The following is a 24,609-nucleotide window of genomic DNA, read 5'->3' as shown; positions in this document are numbered from 1 at the left end:
GAGCTATGAGCACAGTGTCATCTGCAAAGGATATTAGTTTTCCGGTTATGGGTAGATTACAGAGTTTGTTGATGTAAATGAGGAACAAAATAGGGCCTAGGACACTTCCTTGTGGGACTCTGAATTGAATTGGTAGAGGGTTACTTTCAGCTGTGTTGTTAATTTTTACAGTTTGTGATCTACCAGTTAGGTATGAGGAGAACCAGTTAAGAGTTAAGTCCCGGATGCCTATTTGAGATAGCCTTTCTAGGAGTATGGGGTGGGAAACCGTGTCGAATGCTTTGGCTAAATCTGTAATATGGCTAGACAGGAATCGCCTTCATCCAGGCTATTAGAGATGTTCTCAGTCAAATCTAAGATTGCAGATTCTCTACTAATTATTTTTTGGAAGCCAAATGATTGGGCGAGAGAATCTTCTGGGTTTCCAAATGGGAGATAAGTCTACTTTTGACAATTTTTTCGATGATTTTTGATAGGACACTTCAAAAAGGCAAAGAAATGGGTCTGTAGTTTTCGATATTTGTTTTGTCGCCACTCTTATACATTGGGATAACCGTAGCATGTTTTAGTTGGTTGGGGAAGGTGCCACTTTTGAAACTTAGATTAGCAATGTGTTATAACGGTGTGGTAATGAAGTGAGCTACGTGTTTTAGCATGTAAGGTGAAATTTTGTTATTACCTGCAGCACTATTTGTTTTTATAGAGAGTATAGTGTCAACAATTTCTTTGGTGGATGTGGGGGCTAGGATAAGTGTGGGATGTAGAAAGTTCTGTTGTCTTACCCTTGAAGCTAGAAGATTTTGGGTTTTATTTGTGGCTTTCAGAATTTTGTTGGCTAAGTTTGTGCCGATATTACTAAAGTAATGGTTGGCGTGATCAGCTAAGGTTTCTGGGTCTTCGTGAACTTGGATATTTTTCCCATTTATAACTAGTGATTGAATGTTGAGTGAGGTTGTGATGTTTTGAATATCCACAAAAACAAACGATAAATAATAAACGAACGTGCTCAAAAAAATTTTTTTGTTTAGACAACGACGGAAGATTTATGGACAGACAGGCCTGGAGTAAACAGATTCCCACGGGAAAGGAGAGACCGGAGGGACAGTCGAGTTTTGAACTTGGGTGCATTGACAGCCCCGAGAAAGGGATACAAATCAGAAGTGTTGTTTGAAATTACAGTTAATTATTGAATTCAAATGGTATTAGAGAATATTGCGGAATATTGAATTAAAGTGAAAGATTATTGATCCGGTGTTTGTGTGAAGTGAAAGTGGTTCGACTCAGTGGGAAAACAATTAATAATAATGACAATAATAATAATTGGATAATTTGTAGAGCGCCGTTTTGTAAAAACCCACCTCAGGGGCGCCAGGTGTTGTGCAATCGCGATTGTGTTATAAAGTTGTGTTGATTTAAACGTGATTTCGTATACAGTTCGAACTAGATTGCTTGTCTTAAAAACATGAAAATAATAAAAATAATGATTGCGTTTTTAAAATAGAGTGAATGTACTTAAAGGCAGGAAGTGTTTAATCGGGCTAAGTTATTGATTTGGCGAGATGGCATTCTATCCACGGAGACCGAAAACCAGAGAATCAAATAGATTATTAACTGTGGGTTCGAATCCTAACAGATTAGGGAGGTACAATTTTATTTACAGGAATATTTAATTACCCTTTTATAAGCGTAGGGAGGAGGTCGAAAATTAAAGTGATTTAGCTATATAGTGTAACCAGGTAAGCTTCACGCTGAGAATGAGAGGTGCCTAACTGGGTGAGTTTTTTTATATTATTTATTAAATTTCAGAGGACCTTTTTAAAAGACGGATACAACCGAGGTACAGGAACTAAGTTTACGACACCTGCCGCCCAAATAATGTTATCATTAACAGGGATGTGCTAGGCGAACCGTCAATCAGCTGTGAGCGAGAGACGAGTCAACGACCTTTTCATATATAGGCCGAGAGGCGCGGAGTACAGTCAGTCAAAGGGGAAGTTTTGCTAGCGTATGCCGTCCCAAATTGAAAGCGATCGGATGCAACCAGACGGAACGAAATGAAAACTTTTCTTCTGTTATTTGACTTTCTAATTTAATACTTTTCATCTATTATTTGACTTTCTAAGTTACGAATTGGGATGCACAAAAACAAATCTAAAGTCGAAAGAGGGGGATGGTAATCTCCGAAATAAAACTACCAACCGAACAACTTTTCTCAACAGGTATCTTTCGAGAGGTAGGCAGCCTCTTTAAATTAAATGCAAAAAATCAAACCAATTATCCGTTTATACCTTACCTGAGAGGATAGGTATTCAGTAGAAGTTACCCATACCTAATACACGAGGATGCTAGTAACCTCATAAAATAAATACTGGAACCAAATATTAAAATACAGACAGTCCTCATCCCAAATTTGGCATTTCGAGTAGACCTTACATATATCTCACATGATAATTGGCTGAATGGGTAGGCACACAACCTATCGTTAATAAGCAGGCAAAATGTCGACAAGATCGTCGTGTGTTACCTATGTATTGACCTAGAAAGGGATGTAAATCCCCGACGGCGTGGGAGTTACAACGTTTTCTGGAGGTGGCACGTAACTTAGGACCTTGCGTGTCACATTTTCGCGACTAGATTCGTGACAAGGGATGTCATGGTTTTCCCCTTCTACACTCAGTAAAGTAGATTTTCCTGGAGGTGTTTGAGATTGGGGCAATTCTGAAATTGGTGATGAGACCTGGTTTTCTTTATTCTGGCGTGAAGGTTGCCGATTTGGAACAAGGGGAGACCCGGCCGGTTGTGATATCCAGACACGCAGATATCGATCGCCTTGCTCAAATTATCATCCATCAGTTTTGTTTGGTAAGAGGAGGAGTCAATCTTAGCTTGAAAAAAATTCATTTCCTTTCCTCTCCTTCCCCTCCCAAAATATATACATGGATGGCGCCGACAACTAACACCATAAACTTATCGTATGTATATCACATATATAAAATCTAACACAATATTCACATTACCCTACGATAGGTAGAATCGAGTAGCTAGTGGGGGGGGAGCAGGCGACTTAGAAGATAAGGTTTATAAAATGGTTTTAAAACACAGCGGTAATGGATTCAACTCACTCTATCTCAAAAGAACCAAGGGATACCACACATACATAAATAACTAGGTTTCTAAACCGAGAAACAAAAAACCAACACAACGTTCGGTGAAGCCTTTTTATACTGAACCGTCACGTGAAATGAGTACGTTCAAGGTCGTACGTCACGTAGACAAACTAGGATGTACACTCTTGAAGGGGTGTGTAATAAAGAAAAGACGGCAGGGAGGACCTTCCCTCCCCGGATATATATATATAACCAAAGCCTTATGGAAAAGTTACCTACGGGACTTAAGGAAAATTATCGTAGAAAGAAGAGAAGGAAAAGTTTGAAGTAGAAAGGGCAGATCATTACAAGGTTTTTTTTATTTCCTGATATCTCGTTGACTACGTTCCAAATTACTTTGCTGTCATATCTTGATTCTTCAATTTTTTTCTTATAATATTTTTGTTTGTTTATTATTATCAGGTTATTGCAAATGTTACGATACTTTTTATAGAATCGTTAGAATTGGGGGTCAGGGTTATTTAGTGCTTGTTTGTGGAATCTGTATCTTTTACGTATGCAGAAGATAAGGCCGTTCGTAATCCAAGGTTTCAACTTCTTATTTTTGTTGGAGGCTGTTTTGGTGGGGAAAGACGCGTAATTAATGTGGGCAGTTAGTGATGCAGAAAACGTTTCAAGAGCTGTGTTGAAATTTTCAGAAAGCAGGGTAGACTTCCATTTTTCTAGTTCTACTGCCTTTATCAGATGATCCATATTTACAATTTAATGATTAGGATTACTGGGCTTAGGGGGAGGAGATTTTGAATTTTGTTATTCTAGGATGGTTGAGTAGTGGTCTGTTACAGTAGATTCGAATACAATTGATTTGATCGCTCTGTTCTGACCATGATGTGATCTATGCATGTCTTAGTAGTGAGTGTGACTCGGGTAGGTATGTTGATGTATGGTATAAGGCCATGCAGGCCCATTAGGTTTAGGTATTTTGTTGCATGAGGGCTGGCTTCGTTTAGGATGTCTATGTTGATATCACCGATTATGATGAGATCTTTAGTTCAGTCTTCGATTTTTTTTTCGAGTGAGTAGAGAAAAAGGGAGAAATTATTGAGCTTAGGGGAGCGATATATGGCGAAGACATTTAAGTTGTCAATAGTAACTTTGAGGCAATTTGCATGGTCAACTGAAATTTCAGACACTGGTTTAAGTAAGATTTGATATAAAGTATGACCCCATCGGATTGGGACATGTGCCGAGTTGTATTGAACACGGAGTAGTTGTTGATTATTTTCGGGATATAATTTGCATTTATCCAGCACTCTGACAGCTCAATTATATCAAATTCATTCCCTAATTCAGTTAGGAGTACAAGTAAATTGTCAAAGTTTTTATTGAGGCTGCGGATATTCATGGAAAATATTTTAGTGCTTTAGGTGGAGATAATTTTTTTATATTCATTTATATCATTTGTCGTTTGAACCGTGATGTTTAGTAAGTTATCGATAGGGTTATTTGGGTCCATTATAAGCGTCTGTGTATGGTGGGGGCTCGAATTCATCAGTAACATTGTGAGTTAAGTGGATGTATAAAGATAATGGAAAACCATAGCAATTGATAATTAAGATGTGTTTTTGCAGATGTTTAGTTACTCTAGTGCTTAGTAGAATTATATGAATTAACGGAATTAGAACAATAGGAAGAGTGTTAAAACAGATATATATATAAAAATAAAAATGGAACAATTTAAGTTCATCGAAAAGTAAAAATCATTGAGATAATCAAAAGAGTTAAAACAGGTATTTATAAAAATAAAAATGGCACAATTTAAATTCATCAAAAAATATGAGGCATTGAGATAATCAAAATAGTTAAAACAGATGTATATATAAATAAAAATGGAACAATTTAAATTCATCGAAAAATATGAGGCATTGAGATAATAAAAATAGTTAAAACAGATATTTATAAAAATAAAAATGGAACAATTTAAATTCATAGAAAAATAAGAGACATATAGATAATCTGAATTGTTAAAACAGATATTTGTAAAAATAAAAATGCCACAATTTAAATTCATCAAAAAATATGAGACATTGAGATAATCAAAATAGTTAAAAGAGATGTATATACAAATTAAGATGGAATAATTAATTAATAAAATAATAATTAATAAAATAATATAACATCTACAATACCATAAATTATAGCACACTCCACGCCTGAATTTTTCTCTTCTGTTCTCACTCATTTATTTGTATTTTCATTATTTCTTGTGCTTTTCTTTTTAAAATTCTTATCTTTCTAATTATTATATATCTTTTTTAATTTATATTTTATATATATCTTTTTATTTATATCTTTGATTCTATGTAAATTCGCATTATCTAAAACTAAATCAAACTCCCGCCACCTCAGAACAGGCTCAGCCTAGTGAGGTGGATTATACCAAAAAAATGTATGTTAATTTATTGGTTAGTAAATAATTTAAAAAAAATTTAAGTTCATCGCCAAATAAGAGACATTGAGATAATCGAAAAAATTAAAACAGATATTCATAAAAATAAAAATGGAACAATTTAAATTCGACGAAAAATAAGAGACATTGAGATAATTGAAAAAATTAAAACAGGTTTATATAAAAATAAAATTGGTATAATTTAAATTCATCGAAAAATAAGAGACATTGAGATAAACAAAATAATTAAACAGATGTGTATAAAAATAAAAATGGAACAATTTAAATTCATCGAAAAATAAGAAAAATAAGAGACACAATAATCAAAATAGTTAAAACAGATATCATGTTTTAAAATAATAATGCATAGGAAATGGTTGAAACAATTGTTATAATTATAGATCATGCGACAGTTAAGAGAATTATAGAAGACTTTAGTCATTTGGAGAAGTAGAGTTTTTAAAATTAATAGTATAATAATTACCAAGGGATGTAAGAAAATTAATAAATATACCACATTTAAGAGAATTAGCAAAATTAAAATTATTAAGAAAAGTGAAAAAAGTGCAAGAATAAAAACAATCACTAGGATAGACGGAATCAAGTGGTTTGAAATTATGAAATTAATTAGAATAGTTGTATCCAATTTTTGAATAGCATTATTAAGAGAAGTTAAGTGAGGAAATTGATTTAAGTAAGATAATTTTATTTGATGATATGATAGGATTAGTATTATCATGGAAATATAAGGAGTTAATTTAGTTGAAATTATTTTATAATTTTAAACAATTGAATGTATCACATGTATCATACGACATAAAGTAAATAAGAAATTAAAAATATTTAAGTAAATTAAGTTTGGTATAATAATTCGATAAATTAACATAGTGGAAATAAATGGATAAATTGGAATATTTGTAGAATAGAACATAGAATATATATAGAAAATAATATTTGAAAGATTTAAAATGATCAGATAAAGGGGAATTATGGAGCAAGTCACGATAAATATTTGAAGCAAGTTGATAAGTTTAGTGAGATTATTAATAATTATAGATAGATTTGTGATGTGAGCAAAGTTGACTGAGAAAAGAAAATAAATAAAAATTATTGAATTATTACAGATAAGCAGATTAGTTAATTGATTTTTTTTTGTTGACTTCCAGTCACATTTTTTTAATGTCCGATTCATACGAGATTCTAAGGATTTTAGAGTCCTCAGACTTACGAACATACACCTGACCATTTTTCGTCCATGCGAATTTATAGTTCATTGAAACACTATCAGGTAGAAATGCTAAGAACTTTTTCCATGGGAAAGCTAATAGCTCAGAAATGCACAAAATAATTTGCAAGGCAGATATAAACATTACAACTTTAAATTTATACGACGAGAATGGTAAAATTTTTAAAAATCCCAACCAGCAATTATTATATTCCTGGTCAAATAAAATTATTCACGCAGAATAGAAAATGTTTGTCTTTTCCGGACACTATAGAACATATTATATCAGGATGTTCTGTATTATACATTTAGGCACAATCAAGTTTTAAAAATAATTCACCAAAGTTCGGTAATTAAACATAACTTGATTGACTGCCGTAATATAGTACCATATTATGAATACGAACCAAATTCATTTGCAGAAAAAGAATTTTATAAAATATATTATGATAAAACTATACTAACAGACCGAACGATTAGTCATTATAAACCCGATATAGTTTTACATGACAAAATTAAAAAAAAAAAACTTCAGCTACTGGCATTATACTTAGCTCTCCCATTCAAAATTTAGGCGTATTAGATCTGTCAAAGAATTTATATATACAAAATCCAAAATAACTGATGAGTTGACGTGTTGTTCTTGTATTGTTTTGTATTTACTATTCTTTTATAATGCACTTGCATAGTGTAGATTGACTAGATGATAATTTGTGGAAAAGTGTGTGGAAGGGTTTAGTTTTTCCTCGACGTCATCCAATATCGCCTGGACGTCCTGGTGCACGATATTGACGATTATGTGACGTCATCGAACTCAAATTGGACTCGGCATTGAAAATGTATTTTAAAAATACCAGCATTTAAGTTATTATATATTTCATAATTCTTATGTACACGCAATAAAAGAAGGACGATAGAACCTCTCTAAGGCTATATATTGCATACAACCTATCAAGATGTCCCTTTCATTCTCTTGGATGTACATACGTTTTTTACACAATCCTACCAGCTACGCCAATGATGATGACAACGGCGTTTTAGCTTCTAATAAAGTGCTTGATGATAGCTGGTAAGTTGTTGTATATTGTTTCTTTACATTGCATCTTTTTTACATTAGAATTTTTAACCTCACTAGTACAAGCCTGTGTTGAGGTTAATAATTTTACAAAATAAGAAAAATAAAATAAAGATTGATAAAAAAATACTGTTACATTAATGTTTCTAGGAATTGGGTACCTAAATGGTACGTGGGTTGCTATAATTATAACTTTCAAACTCATAGAAATAGGTTTCCTACATATAACATTGTAAAAAAAACCATTAATTTCGAAGACCTTTTTTTTCGTCTGTTGTATGTTTATTATAATATATTACTCACATTCTGGTCATAATTACATGTGAAATTAAACGTACGATTTTTAACGTTTTTTCTAATCCTGAAATTTGCGGAAAACTCGGAGTAAATTGGTAAACAATATCACAATATAAATTGATCTATTTGATGGATTTTATCGCAATTGCAGCACAAGTAGACCACATGTTTTCGAACAAATCGATTCAAAATAAAAATAAAAACTCACTGACATTTAGAACCATTCACATTTTCATTAAATAATCTTCGTATCAAAATAAATAGAGTCGGCCGAAGTCAGCTTATGGGAGATGTAGATTCAGTTTTGTAATCTTTAGCAGGGTTAAATCAACGTCACAGCACTCAGACCGTCTGGCCCGTAACTCTGGGAAAACTGCAATATGTACTCTGTCGTAAATTGAAAACTTTTGAGAGGTGACTTTAAAATGCATGAAACTTCCATTTGAGAGAAAATTTAGTAGTTTACTAAAAGCAGAGAAGATTAAGGTACTATAATACTAGGTATTTCGAGAGTAGTTTCATTTTAATATCTATTTTTAACTGATTCTAGTATGTACCTAACTTTGCGTACAAGATTTTAATATTTATCACACAAAATTGATACAGAAGAATAACATATCAAGTGATTACATTTCAAAGAGATAAAATACATAGACAGATAGATATAACAGAGGCAAAATACTCATAGGCATACTCACACTCAAAGATACACAACATGCCCAAGACTCCCATAGGTTTTTTTACAATATTACTTGTATACAATCAATGGAGACTATTGTATTTATAAATAATATCAATATGGAAAATCTTGATCCATTAAAATTTCTTTTAGCTTTTTTTAGTTTAGTTTTGCAGGTTGATTTGCTTTTTACACCCATTAATATCTTATTAAATATACAAGGTACAAGATAAGTAATTGTTCGTTAAACCCCCGCATACCCAATTTCTACCTATTTATAACAAGTTTATCGTTAACTCTTTAAGTTTTAAGTTCCAAAAGAAAAAGTTTATTGTTGAAGATAATACAGGGTTTTCCAATAAGAGGTGTTATTTTGAATAGCTTGCTATTTCGATAGATGTTACTTTTGAAGCTGTCATTTTTTGTGGAAACTACGCCATTAGTGAAAATGAAACAATACACGCTTCAACAATGCATTGAAATTATTAAAATTCACTTGAGTGAATCAAATGCAAATCATCTTGAGTGATGAGGCCCATTTCCACCTCGGTGGAAAACCCAAGAGTTATTGTTGAAAAGCCTCTCTATTCTCAACATGTGACTGTTTGGTGCGGTTTATGGTCCGGCGGAGTCATTGGACCTTACTTTTTTGGAAAAAGAGGCTGGAGAAACAGTTACGGTGAATGGATTGCGCTATCGAGAGATGATTAATGATTTTTTATGGCCGGAATTGGATGGTATTGATCTGGACAACGTTTTCTTTCAACAAAACGGCGCTACGTGCCACACAAGCAACGAAACCATTGATCTTTTACGATTGAATATCAAAATAACACCTCTTATTGGAAAACCGTGTATATATAATTTGTTATGCCGAAACGTTAATTAAATGAAAAACTAAAGCATTGTTAGAGATATTTTTGCTCTATTTCAAAGTGAGAGTCGTGTTTTTTTATAAAATATTTTCACCATTTCCGCTTGATTATTATCGTTTTTAATATTCCCTCTAACATTCGTATTTACATAATATTTCCATTTCAAACCATCTTCGGACTCTTACTACGGGATCTTAAGAAGTTATATGATGAAATTCCTTCCTTTCCATTCATATGTCATACGGCATATATTCTAGTCTAGTAATGTGTAATTTCTATCACCTAAGAAATTCTAAAAATATAGTACTACAGGATTCATATGTCTTATACTGATTTATAAATGTGGAAGTTCTAACTATACAATTGTAAATGTTCTCCAAAATGCGCTGGAAAGAATCTCAGACTTGTGATGTACGGAAAAAAATAATTCATCTGTTCTGAATGCAATTACTAATGTTATCCAAATCGACCCTGGTAATAAATTACATCTTTGCGATTCTTTCAAAGATAAAGAAACCATCCTGTCACTTCTAATGCAATCAACAATGGCAACACTGTCAAGTCTAGTATTGACGTTTTTCTGTATCTCCTTCAAATTATCAAAAAATTAACAAAATCAACAATAGAAAATAGCTAAAAAGTGGTCAATTCATCTAAATCGAAGATTGCGCACTGTCCAGTGTATTTCTTTTCACAAAAAGTGTGTTTTTTTGCACCAAAAAGAGTTTTTTGTTTTCCCTCGAGAGCTTGTGTCATAAACTCAAAAATCGGTGCCATAGTTCTTGAATATCAAAGAGTGAAGATCTCAAGTGTAGCAAAGTTATCCATCCTTAAAGGAAACAATTATTCAATAGTGCTCTTTTAGTGTGAATTTCACGCTCAGCGAATTTAGAATGAATACTCAATGTACTGAATGCGAAAAAAACATTGAAGTTCCGGCCGACTTTATAGCATGTTCTGTATGTGAAGATGGATATCACATTTTGTGTGCGGATATAGTGGAAACTTCTCGCCGAGGTGCAAAAAATCAATCTCAATCGCAACAATGGAAATGTAAGAAGTGCATTAAAATTCCGAAATCAACTAAACAGAAACTTATCGATAATAACATGAATGAACTCAATCAAGACCTGACACCTGTTGCCAAAAATCAAAAACGAATTGCACAAACAGCGAAGCTTACAACCACACCTACAATAACCAGTGAAAATCTAGCTTCATCATTCACAGATGGCTCTAATCAGCCGTTAACATTGGAAATATTCTTGAAGGAACTTGAAAAATTTAAAACAACAATGATTTCTTTTGTAGACAATAAACTAAGCATCTATGATCACAAATATGAAGAAATATTAAAACAAAACAATGATCTACTAAAGTCATTCCAATTCATGGCGGATCAACAGGAAGATCTAAAAAAGCGTGTGACTTCTATGGAAAAATTACAGGTTAAAGATAATGCTGATCTAATCGAATTAAAAAACCAAAACAACATTTTAATTAATACAATCTCACAACAAGACGTCAAAATCGACAGACTAGAATATATGTCTCAAATATGTAATATTGAAATAAGAGGCATTCCAGAATCCATCTCTAATAACTATTTAGAAATTCTCAATAAAATAACAAAAATTATCAACTTTGAGGACTCTTCAGGAAATGTGAACTCGGTAATAAAAAAAATCTATAGAATGGGGCCTAAAATTGCTGAAAAAAATCCCAGATCAATCATTGCGACCTTTAATAACACACTAGATCGAGATAATTTCTTATGCAAAATAAAAACATACACAAAGGCCACAACTCCCAGCACAAATAAATTAAATACATACGATCTAGGAGTATCGCAAGATGCCCAACGAATATATATATCGGATCACTTAACACAAAAAGCAAAATTCCTCCTAGGACAAACTAAACGATTCGCCAGAGAAAACAATTTTAAATATGCATGGACATCTTCAGGACGTATCTTACTGAAGAAAATTGACAGCTCAAAAATCATAACAATAAATAATGCCAATGACCTGCAACGTTTAAAAAGTCAATCTATCTGACTTCTATTTCACTCTGTCATTATGGCTGATGAAGATATCATTTCATGTTCTCATATTGTAATATATTGTTATAGAATATTTATATACTCATTTATTTTTATCACAAACAGTAAGATCTCATGCAACCTCATACTTCTAGTAAATCTATATAAATCTGGGAAAAAAATAAATGAGTATATCTATATTCCTTTTATGGTCAGATTCTGGAATGGTTCGCAGGTAATTGTAACTTCTTTTTCTATTGCAACACACCCGTCGCACCTACATATTTACAGATTGAGTACTCACCGTGCTCTGATTAAGAATAATAAGTCGGTAATTATGAAATTCATTACTTGTTCATTTAAGACTCATTTCATAATTTTCAATAGGATAATGAATAAGCAATGTGATGTATTCTATATTTACCTACCACCCTTAGCTGTTGTTATCACATATAATTTGTCATTAGGTAATAACATACAAATAACAACTGTGCATATACCTGAAAAAAAAAAATTTTCATTGCAAATACCTACGCACTATTTTGGCCACATCGCTGTGTATTTCAAATGTTTTTGTATGTATTTATTTTATGTCAACATATTCTTTGCAACATCTTTACAACTTAAGTACGCTCCATGCTCTGAGCTATATTTTTTTGTTAATATCATTTAATAATTGTTGTTTTGTTAATATCATAAAATCATTGCAAATACCTGCGCACTATTTTAGTCACATTCTGTGTATTTCTAATGTTATTGAATGTATTTGTCATTTTAGTTGCGTTCTTGATGCTAACTTATTTATCTTACCAATCTATTACCACCAAAAGATCTACTACCACTCTATAACCACTTTTATTGCTATTATTCACTTTATTATAAATATTTACTTTAAGATTGATAATTATGTAAACATAATTTCCTTCGTTTGTACCTTCACGGGATATACCTACATTTTCGACAAGTTTTCACGGGCTCAAATTAATATACACCCATTATTATTCTTATTATTATTATTAATTACATCGCATATTATTTGCTTTTGTTTTATGAGTCACACCACCAACAGCAACATGTATAAAAAAGTATTAATATGGATTCTATATTGGATGAAGAACTAAATGACGACAAGGAAATCAATATCAACATAGATGACCCATCAGTATGTAATGAATTTCTTAACCATTCTGCTCTCTCTATATATTGTATGAATATAAGATGCATAAAAAAAAATTTCGATGATACTATAGCTGTTCTCGACGCAATACAACATAGATTTGGCATTATCGTTTTTAGTGAGGCTTGGTTGAAAGATTCAATCTATATCCCAAGTATTACTGGATATTCATCACATAGCACCAAAAAAAATTATTTACAAAATGATGGAGTTGTCGTTTACACTCGGAATGATGTCATAGTTTCTGTTGAAGAAATAACTATTCCACATGCCAACTGTCTTAAATTACAACTACCTTATAATGTATGTGTTTTAGCAGTTTATAGATCTCCTTCTCAAGCACACATTGATACCTTTCTTGACCACCTAAATGACTTACTACGTTCTGTATCAACACATAACCATGAAGTGATTTTATGTGGTGATATAAATATAAATATTCTGGATATGAACAGCATAAAAAGTGAACAATATCTTTCACTTTTGATTTACCACGGTCTAAAACCATTAATTATTTCACCGACTAGAGTAACATCAAGTACTGAGAGTTGTATTGATCACATTATGGTTAAGTCAAAAGACGATCCTCAGAGTGCTGTATTCAGGACCAGTATTACAGACCATTTTGCTACATTATTGAAATATCCTAAATCCAGAGTAACAAAATCAAAAAAAATAGACGTAAAGCTTAGACTAACTGTGGATAATGACCTACTAAATTCGACACTGAAAGAGGAAACATGGGATACAGTCTTATCCACCAGTGATGTCAATACTGCAGCTGATAATTTCATAAGACGTCTAAAATTACATATTGGAAATTGCTCATATACTAAGAGAATCCATTGTAATAAAAAGCACTTGAAACCATGGATAACTTCTGGAATTGTTAACTGCCTCATTAAACGTGACAAATTACACAAGAGTTGTCGTAAAGAACCAAATAATATCGAACTGTTTGCACATTATAAAAGATACAGAAATTGGTGTTCTAAAATTATAAAAACGACCAAACAGACATATTATAAAGGGAAGCTTCACGAGGTAAAAGGAAACATAAAGCAAGAATGGAAAATAATAAAACAAGCATTGGATTTGCAAAAGGAATCAGTGCCCATAAATAAACTGAAAGTAAATAATAACATTGTATCCATAAATGATAATCCAACAGTCATTACTAACCATGTGAATAATTTTTTTAGTGATATAGGTCAAAATTTTGCTAATCTTTTGTGTAGTGCAAATAACACCAGTGAAGAATCTTTAGTAAAAAATTATAATCCAACACAATCTATGCAAAATGCCTGCTTTGAATTCAAACCAACGAATTGTAATGAAGTTTTAAATGTGATTAATGAGCTAAAATCAGGTTTTTCGAGTGGAAATGACAATATAAGTGCAATGGTCTACAAACAAAATGCTTCTGAACTAGTAATACCTATTACACACATTGTAAATGTTAGTTTTGAGAATGGCTTGTTCCCTAATCATTGCAAAAATTCCAAAGTTATTCCTTTATTTAAAGGAGAAGATAACAAAGATGTAAATAACTATCGACCTATCTCCTTGCTAAATACGTTATCAAAAATAATAGAGAAATTAGCTAAAATTAGGTTGATGTCTTATGTAAAAAGATATGAAATTCTCTCAGATAATCAATTTGGCTTCCGAGAGAACATGGGAACAAGTGATGCTGCATTAAAAATGATCACCACAGTCGTAGAAGCTCTTGATACTGGCAATAAAGCAATGGCCGTCTTTTTAGACTTGTCTAAGGCATTTGATACCGTATCCCACGGTTTACTCTTAAAAAAACTCAGTTCAATGGGTATTGTTAATAAATCTTTAGATTGGTTCAGATCATATCTTGAAAATAGAACACAGAGAGTAATAATTAATGATCACATTAGCTCAAATAAATCGATTGTATATGGTGTTCCTCAAGGTAGTGTTCTGGGTCCAATTCTATTTTTGTTATATATTAACGACCTCTGTAAACTGAAATTTTCTGGATCTTCAATTGTATTTGCAGATGACACTGTCTTGGTGTTTGCTGCTGACACGTGGAACGAAACGTATGCTAAGTGCGAGGCAGGATTAAGGGCAGTCAAAAATTGGCTTGATCAAAACTTGTTAACCTTAAACATGAACAAAACTAAATATATTACTTTTAGCATTTCCTCTGTAAATCAACCATCTTTGGAACGTTCATTAAAAATACATTGTTGTGTGCAGGAGTGTAACTGTCAATCTTTGGAAAGAGTAGACAACATCAAATACCTGGGTTTAATTATTGATAAAAATTTAAAATGGAACAATCACATTACTACATTAAGAAACAAAATAAGAAGGCTAGCCTACATTTTCAAAAATCTAAGAAACATATTGGACAAAGTTACATTAAAAACTGTATATTATGCTCTAGTTCAATCAATGCTTTCATATAATGTTGTCTGTTGGGGTTCTTGTAACAAGACTACCTTAGAGCCTTTGAATGTTGCGCAAAAATTAATTTTAAAAATAATGTATAAGAGAAATTTTATGTATCCATCAAAGTTATTATATAGTGAAAGCAAAATTATGACAATAAGGCAGTTGTACATAATACAGGCTCTCTGTAAATTTTTCAACAACACTATTACTGCCAAAAGATCTCAACAAGTGCGCAGCACTAGAATGGGTTCTTCTTTAATGTATCAGCCGGTGTATACCAGAACATCCTTCGGACAAAGGAGTTTTTCATATAAAGCTCCGTTGCTATATAATATGCTTGGAGAAAATATAAAAACTATAGGTACGTTAAATTCATTCAAGAAAATGGTCAAAATCTCCGTACTAGCTGAGAATGATGATTTTGGATCACCCATGTTGTCGCTTATATCATAATTCCTTGTGGAAGCTCTGTTTCGATACAATCCTTATTTACTTACTGCGCATGCACTTATTTACTTCTAAAATAACTTTTGGTTATTTATTATTATGTTACTCATTATTATTATTATCTACTTAATTATCGTATTAATATTTACTTTAATTATTGTCTAGCTAAAATATTTACTTACTTACTTTTTATTATAATATTATCTACTTACCTATCGGTTATTATTTACCTTTTTTTATTTAGTTATTTTTTCTTATAATCTATTATTCATACTATCCATGTTGTAATTGTCAGTATGGTTTCCCTATGCTTGTGTCTGATAAGCCAGCACAGGTACCTTGTACTTTAGTTAACAGAAGAATATTATTGTTGCCAACTTACTTAATAATGCTTCTTTTGTTGACTTTTTTGTTTTTTGTTTTTATTTTTTTCATACATTTGTTACTAAAATTTTGTTTATTTTTGTCTACCGGTCTCGAAACGTCCGTGTCATAAACTTTTCTTTTTTTGTTTAAATTTAATTTAATGTTGTTATTATTTTAAATTTACATATATGTATTTTTTTAAATGATATTATTGTAAAGCTGCACATCTTGATACAGGAATGCCCTAGTGAGATGTGCAGAGTATGCTTTTTATGTAAAAACTGTTTTTTGAATTAAATAAATAAATAAATAAATAAATAAAAACAATGTTCTCAAAATTTGTTTTGACAGCACCGCTATTCCATTGTAAGAATATTATGTAATAAATACACAATTTGACTGTCCTGAAACGGGAATCCTTCCCAGTTGGACAGACAAAGGTTCATTTTGTTTTGTATTGTTTGCAATTTATATATAAATATATCGTTAAAAGTATGAAAATACATAAATAAATAAATATATATCGTTAAAAGTATGAAAATACCAACACAGGATTTATAGATGAGTTCACTTTTTGATTCTCCGGTTGAACCCCCAATGAGACACGAACTGCCACTGACTTTTAAACAATGCATACATCTTATAATAAGAATAAAAGTGTAACTAATGGAAGATGAAGAGATGGAATAGAAAAATGAAGTTGAAATGGAACCGGGAAACAAAGAATTCCTAAGCCCTAAACTTTTCATATCATCGCCAGGCGGAACAGTAAAAAAACTACCTAACACAAGTGTTTTTGTCTCCAAGAAGCTTTCTCTTGGAACAAAGGACTTACGGCAACGAAATACTACTGGAGGAATCACTGAATACCTAAACAGATAGAAATGTGTTTTGCGCGTGTCGGTGTGTCGAAAAGAGATAAATGAATTTATCATAACCTTTGCCGAAATTAATCAAATTGAGTGGTTACGATCCTCGGCTACGAATCCGGAGGTCACAATATACTCATTTAAAATGTTGATTAAGTATCTATATTTGCGGCACGATCCATAGTGGAAGACACTCTCAGTATCGCCCCGGTGTAAGACCACCATTCAACGTTGCTTGAAATGGCTTTAGCCGTGTTTGGTGAGCAGACCTGAATAGCCAGGTACTTGCCGCCTTCCTTTTCTCATCTTCTCCCCCTCCTCGTTACCATCATCCTGACAAAATACCCCAATTGTGGATGCCACAGTCTCACTGGTTCCAGACGGTTGAGAGCAGTTGGGACGACTTCACATTAAAGTATACATGACAAACACAAACTAAGAACCGATTTTGTGTAGGTTATTAGTTACTTAATGTGGGTATCTAACTGGTTTGCTTAAATTATCGTAGTTGATACTCGTAGTGACTGCTGGTTTGTGTATTCAACACATCATTATAAACAAATTCAAAACTTTTCTGTGAATCTGTTTGTGTGTGAGTTCTAGTTCGAGTCTTGTGGATTTGAATTTTACAGAAAGCGTTAAATTTTATACATTGGTTTGTATCTTGCCTGAAGCCAAGTTTTGGATTTGTTTTCATCAAAATTCAAAAGGAATGGGTGTTTGTAGAAGTTTCGAAAAGTTCTCCCGTGATTTTTCAAGAGTGTGCTTTAGTACATTTACTCTTGACAGGCCAAGATGCCAAACAAAACGCTTGTAACCCAATTACCAATTATGCAGTCAATTATTAATTGTTACGTATGTATTTGCGCAGGAATACGTAAAATACTAAAATGATATGTCAAGTATTTAAGCTAATATAAGGAGGATAGTAATTTTGGGTACTACCTACTCCCCCGCTTGGCTGCGGGATAGTTAACTAAATACAGTATCAACATTGGAGTTTACTCTGACAGCCGAAGTCAGCTATAATTTCGTTACTATGGTTTAACAAGGTTCTAACTGACATTTTGGACCAAAATGAACTCTGAATGGGAAATCGTTTCTGTTACTCATATTTATATACAAAAATTTTTCAGCGGTTGAATTTGCCCTATCAAATCTATAAAATAAAATAGGAATCTTAATTACATAAGTGATGAAGTCGTGTAAAAACAATATTCGACGCGCGGTCCTGTGTAATGGACGGATCTAAGGTCGACTTTACCCTAGCAAGCCTAGAGAATCGATCTATCCGTGGTTTCTTTTATATTACTAAAACTTCAAATGTTTCTATAGAGATCCTTCGGGACGTTCCTAATTCATCGTCTAGAAAATAACATCTGCTGCTTACCGCTAAATTTATAGTTCGAAAACGTTTTACAAAATATTCGAACTGTTTTTTTTACCATTATTTATTGTTTATTCGGGCAGGTACGTATTCTGATTCAATATTAGCATGATATATTTATTTTTTAAAATTTACATCACACAATATAATAGATTTATTAATTACTTAATATAATATAAGTATTTGATGTACCCCCATAAATAAGTAGGGCTTGTATGTATGGGGGGTGTTTAGTTTAAATTTGATATGATTTAGTTCAACTGTTCGGAATACTTTTTAAGGTGGCTTTTGAATTCTTTTATATTTGCATTCATGTTTCTAATTTTATGAGTTAAAAAATTTAATTCCGAAATATTCATGGTTGAACTGTCCTATTGTTTTTTTACATTTAGGAGTAGGAAGTATTGACGTTTGTCTAAGATTTCTGTTATTCTTAAAGGGTGCAATTTTATTTTGAATATTGTTTCTATAAATTTGTAATGTTGCATGGAAGAACTATAATGCACTTAATTTTCTGACCTTAAATTGTTGAATAAAAGTTCGGACGAATATGAATAGGGTTTTTTCAATATAGTTTTTATTATTATTAGTTTTTGTGATATGTAAATTGTTTGTTTGATTTTTATATGTACCGCCCCAGCCTATAATGCCGTATTGTATAATTGATTGACAGAAAGCGAAGTATGTGGTTCTAAGTAATTTTTCGTTTAAAATATCTCTTAAACATCTAAATATATATGTTAGTTTCCTTATTCTGTCGTTCAGAATATTCATATGTGGGGACCATTTTAAACGCTGGTCTATTGTTATGCCTAGGTACTTAATATCGGTCTTGCTCTCTATGTTTGTAAATAATATATTGCATTTGTGGTTTTCTGTATTTTTCACAGAGTGGATAATTATGTTTATTTCTTTAAGTGTGTCTTGTTTTTAAAAGAAAAATGGTAAATAATAAGTTTTTTAGAATTTAAAGTCATCAGGTTTTCATCAAACCATAATTTTAGTTCATTGTTATCTGTATTTGCCATCTTATTTAATTCAGACCAGGTGTTTGCTTTTAGTAGTATGACTGTATCGTTAGCGTAAGAGACAATGTCTACATATTTGGAACTATGGAATATATCATTGACATATATAATAAATACAAATGTTTTATATAAAATATTGTAATGGAAAGGTTCTGTTTTTATTAATCTTAAATATAAATAGCTTACCACACCCACAGATTAATTAAAACGTTCCGATCGCAATTTGAGATAAATTTTTGTTTTTTTTATGAATGGTTATTATATGAAATAACAAACCCTTTCATTTTATTCAGTGTCAATTCAATTAAAAAAACTTTAAGCGTATTTTATCTTCTTTCAAAAACAAATTTTTGTTTTCAGATATGTTCAGAAATATCCCATTTATTTTAATTTCATTGAGAAGTGGAAGTACATATTCTTCGAATTTCTGAAATAATCTTTAATAAATATAACGTTCAATATGTCAGAGGCTTGAAAGGTAAATAATAATGAAAACAAAGACAGAAAAAAACTCCGTATACAAAAATAATTTAACCAAAACAAATTTTGTTTCTGTCAGTTAGGAACAAAATGTCAGTTGAACAAGGTTCAAAGGAACTTAAGAACATTGCAAAATGAAATATGGTGACCTTGCTGGTCGAACAAAGTTCTAACTTCACAAGTAGGTATGTTCTAGAATCTAAAATACATATCCGATTTAATAATGTCTTAGTTTATAATAAAGAACTAAAAACATATATATTAGATCAGATCAAAAATTAAGCAATTTTTATAAAAATCATGAGAAATTGACATTGTAATGTTTGGAACCCCATAACTCAGAATAAGGTAATGATCTGTTACAACCCTGCCAAAGCAAAGTGACGATTAGGCTGTTGCGTTTTGTAAATTGACGACTTGTGTTTCATTAAAATCGGCACAGATTGCACTTCTATTTACTTTTTAGTCAGTGGGTGAACAGCACTCCGGGAATTAGCCAAGTGACGTGTCCTTTCTCTTGTCTTAGGTACGCAGCCCAGCCAATTAACGAGATTAAAAGAATCCTACAGAGAAATAGTACGATATTATTTGTTCTGTTTTATGGAAGATTTGTAGTTACTACCCGACTTAGTCCAAGCGTCATCACTCAACAATTTAAGAAGACACGATACCTTAAAATAAAGTCAGAATCATAACGACGTAGGTGAAGAAGTCGTTTACAAAAATAATCGGCGCGCGGCCTGGCGCATTGGACGGACCTACGGTCGAATTTTCCTCAGCAGGCCTACAAAATGTATCTTTAATGTATCGGGTTTATTTTAATTAATTCTGATAAACATATTTCTAAAATCTCAAATGTTTCTAAGTAAATAGATACATTACAATGGTGGACAAATAGTAGATTGGGGAAAACAAAATTAATTATATATTATTCTAGATTATGGAAATCTACGGGAAACATCATTAAAGAGATAACTAACTAATCATTACGTTGTTTCCCTGAAAAGGTAGGCAGAGAGGACAAACCGCCATTCAAGTTGGTCTTGGCTCACACTACTTACTTTAGTCACAATCATACATTGTCTCATACATACCGTTCTGTTATTTCGACTCTTGATATGACCCGATTCAAGTACCTTTTTTTTATTTTTTTGTTTATATTAACTCCACACAGGAGGCCCTGAAGAAAATGATTTCCCTCAGGGCCTATGTCATCTTTGGGGATGCTGTGTGGAGGGTCTTTTTGTGGAGAGGAAGGAGTGAACATGGGTCTTGAAAAGTCCCATGTTGTAGGAGGGAGGAAACACAGAGGCCGGCAGTTCGTTCCACAGCCGAGCTGTTGAACTTAAGAACGAATCGTAAAAGCGACCCGTTCTCATGTGACAAATGTCAACCGTGTACAAATGTTGGGCGCGCGTTTGGCGTGTATCCCGACTACGCACCGGTGCCGAAGGGATCAATGACGCTAGTTCCTCTTATCCTATCCCTTAAAAAGTCAGCAATCCACGTACACAAGGATGCGGGAAGTCCGTAAGAAGGCAATTTGTTGACAAGTCCTGGGTGCCAGACCCGGTCAAAGGCCTTGGATATGTCTAGTGCGACCGTTTGGGTCTCACCGTGACGTTCCAGGCACCGCCCCCAAACATGCGTCACATACGCGAGAAGATCACCGCACGAGCGGTTCCGCCGGAATCCGTATTGACGGTCGTTGATAATTTTGTTCTTCTCGAGGTATGTGAGCAGTTTGTCGTTGATCACACGTTCCATCACTTTGGACAGAACTGATGTGATCGCTATGGGGCGGTAGTTGGCCGGGTTGGAGCGGTCACCTTTCTTGGGAATAGGGTGAATGACCGCTTTTTTCCAACCAGAGGGCACAGTGCCACACTTCAGGGACATTTTGAAGAGCTTTGTCAAAACTAGTTCACTTGATCGTGCCATGTCTTCCTCAGGCGTCCCCAACTTCTTCAACCATTCAAATTCAATTCATATATTATCCTTACATTTCTTTCTTTGTTCATTTGCTCTATATGCCTCTAAATTGGAATCAGATGTGAGGAATTCAAACAAGCGATGAAGTAGGACCTACCTATTGGACATAGTACTAATTTCGGTTGTCTGTGCATTAGTTATTCCTGCGTTAAATTATGCACGTCCATTGATCTCAAATATGCATTGACGATAAGGATAATTTTCAAAGTTGGAACTGATATTGTGAAAAATAATTCTGACAAAAAGTAATATATGTATTTTTTTTTTAATAATGTATTTTTTTAAATAATTTCCCGTGATTTTTCACGTTTTTATGATAGTTTATATTTACCTGCCAGCACGTGAACAACCACCGTAGCACGCACCTCGCTGAGCACGCAGTGGTAGCTGCCAGAGTCAGCACGACGCGCGCCCGCCACGTGCAACTGGGACACGAGCCCTGAATCCGTTGCCTCAGTCTTCACACTGTCAACAAATAATTTCATTAATTAACACCAAGCAATGAAAAGGTTCGTATAAAGGTCCAAACCAGAATATAAGATATACCCAGCCTATCGATCGATATTGTTAACCTTCCAGGCTAATTTGTTCGGTTTCGAGAACAAACGAACAGCTATTACCCGTAGAGTCAATTTTTTCGCTTTTCGAAACAGCTCATATGGTCTCATAGATATCGTTGTGTCTCCCATAACGTCGTAGTTAGAAATATGAACTAAACGGTGTTAGAAAGAAAAAACGCGACGCTTTATATTCAAATCTAGAAGTTAACCACAGAATAGTAAAAATGTACACCTCTAAGAAACCAAAGGTTCCGACGTCAATTTGTAAATTTGTTAATAAAATGTTGTAAATTTTTTTTTTAAATTATATTTATATCAAACGATAAAAAAGAGATGTGACAATAATGTTTATTCACGATTTGTCTATTATAAGACTTAATATTTTTTTTCGCTATTACTTATTTTAGTTCAGTGTTTAGACAAAAATGCATGGTGAGCCATTTATAATTTTTTTTTTAGTTTGAATTTGAAATTTTACTTAAAAAATTATGGACGGGTTGTTTCGCATAATTTTAACAATTCATCAAATTTCAAATTCGATTTTTAAGTTCTATGAAGGTTCTATTTCATGTTCTGATATTATATCATTATTGACAATTTGTTGGATAAAACTGAAATGATGAGAGAACTTGAAAATCAACTTCGAAATTTGTGAAGCTATCCTAAATGTTATTTATAATAATAAAATTTGTGAGGTTATTTCATCACCTTTCATAGTTTTCGGATACATTTAGTGGAAATATTCAATTCATTTGGATTTTATTGCAAGGTGGAAATACACTTAAATTCTCAACCTTCTGACAACATCTTTGAGAAATAATAGTAAAAGACTAAACAGGCGTAAAATAAATATATATATATATATAACGGTCAACATGCCAGACGACGGAGGGGTTAAGGTACCATTTGAACGTGCTATAACTGTAATATCCTTGATATTAGGATATGAGTTCACCCATGGATGGGACTAGTTTAATCTATTAGGTTATCCGTAGATGGCATTATCTTTCGAGAATAATAGGAAAATAAATATATATATAACGGTCAACATGCCAGACGACGGAGGGGTTCAGTTACCATTTGAACGTGCTATAATAAGGAAGTTGAGTCCATTTTTTTTATTTTTTTTTATCAATGTTCGCATTCAAACTTAAATACTGGTATTTTTTTTTTTTTTTAAAGTTTGTTTTCATAGTTAAATTAATTCTCAAAGTTTAAATTTTATTAAGCCCGCCAAAACGAGCGGAATCCGAGCGGTAACAGGCGGGGTGTAGTGTGACGTCATTAGAACTGTGAAAACCACGTCGCTTAAGCATTATGTATGGAAAAAATTTTAATTCTTCAACAAGGAATTCCAGTAATTTTTTTACCAATGTTAACCGTCTATTATAATTGATGTTATTAAAAAAAAAGAAAATTGATTAAGATTTGATAGTTAAATTAATATTTTAAGTTAGAATATTTGCTTTTCACGCCCGGTACGGTATTGCCGTCGCTACTTGTTGACGTTCCCCGCGCGAATTCAGGACCACCGCGCAGAAAAGTAGAGACCAAAAGTAAAATAACGGTTTACAGCCCAGTTCACTGTGAGACTTTTCTGAGCGGCCGGCGGCCTGAAGTGTATCATATGCTATGTGACATGTATAATAATAAAAACATCTAAGTTATGCAATAAACAACATATTATTATAAAGCACTATACGAATATGTATCTTTAGAAATCCATTTCATATAATAATAATAACAAATACGTACATATATTTGACAAACCCAAATAAACCTTTGGCCTATACACCTCTCTCATCTAAACCGACCATCTCTCATGTAATAGAAAGAGATGCACCATAGGTGTTCCGTTGTACGTACGAGTCACGACACATGTGACGACAGAATTCTTTCGACCAATCGTGGAGCGTATACAGTCTATTGCTATTGAATGCTTTTTCAAGAACGTTTAACTAATTCTAAGAATAATAATATAGAAATATATTTATATATTTAGAATCGATATTTTTTGATCTACATGAACATATTTTTTATAAGTCAAAATATTTTTCACTCAACTTCCTTATTGTAATAATTCCTTGATATTAGGATATGAGTTCACCCATAGATGGGA

General features: G+C 32.7%; 1 protein-coding gene across 1 annotated transcript in view; it reads right to left on the bottom strand.

Annotated features, from left to right (window-relative positions):
- LOC149411756 (zwei Ig domain protein zig-8-like) overlaps positions 1–24,609 on the bottom strand; it is a 63,004-nt gene that overhangs the window by 1,981 nt on the left and 36,414 nt on the right. Inside the window, exon 6 of the mRNA XM_089646729.1 lies at positions 22,262–22,395. Within this exon, the coding sequence (XP_089502855.1) occupies positions 22,262–22,395 (134 nt within the window). The remainder of the gene's footprint in view (positions 1–22,261; positions 22,396–24,609) is intronic.

Source organism: Hesperophylax consimilis, chromosome 25, assembly GCF_061612785.1.
Source record: "Hesperophylax consimilis isolate HC1 chromosome 25, BYU_Hcon_1.0, whole genome shotgun sequence".
NCBI lineage: Eukaryota > Metazoa > Arthropoda > Insecta > Trichoptera > Limnephilidae > Hesperophylax > Hesperophylax consimilis.
The sequence above is the reverse complement of the archived record's forward strand: the minus strand, read 5'-3'. Positions and strand labels throughout refer to the sequence as shown.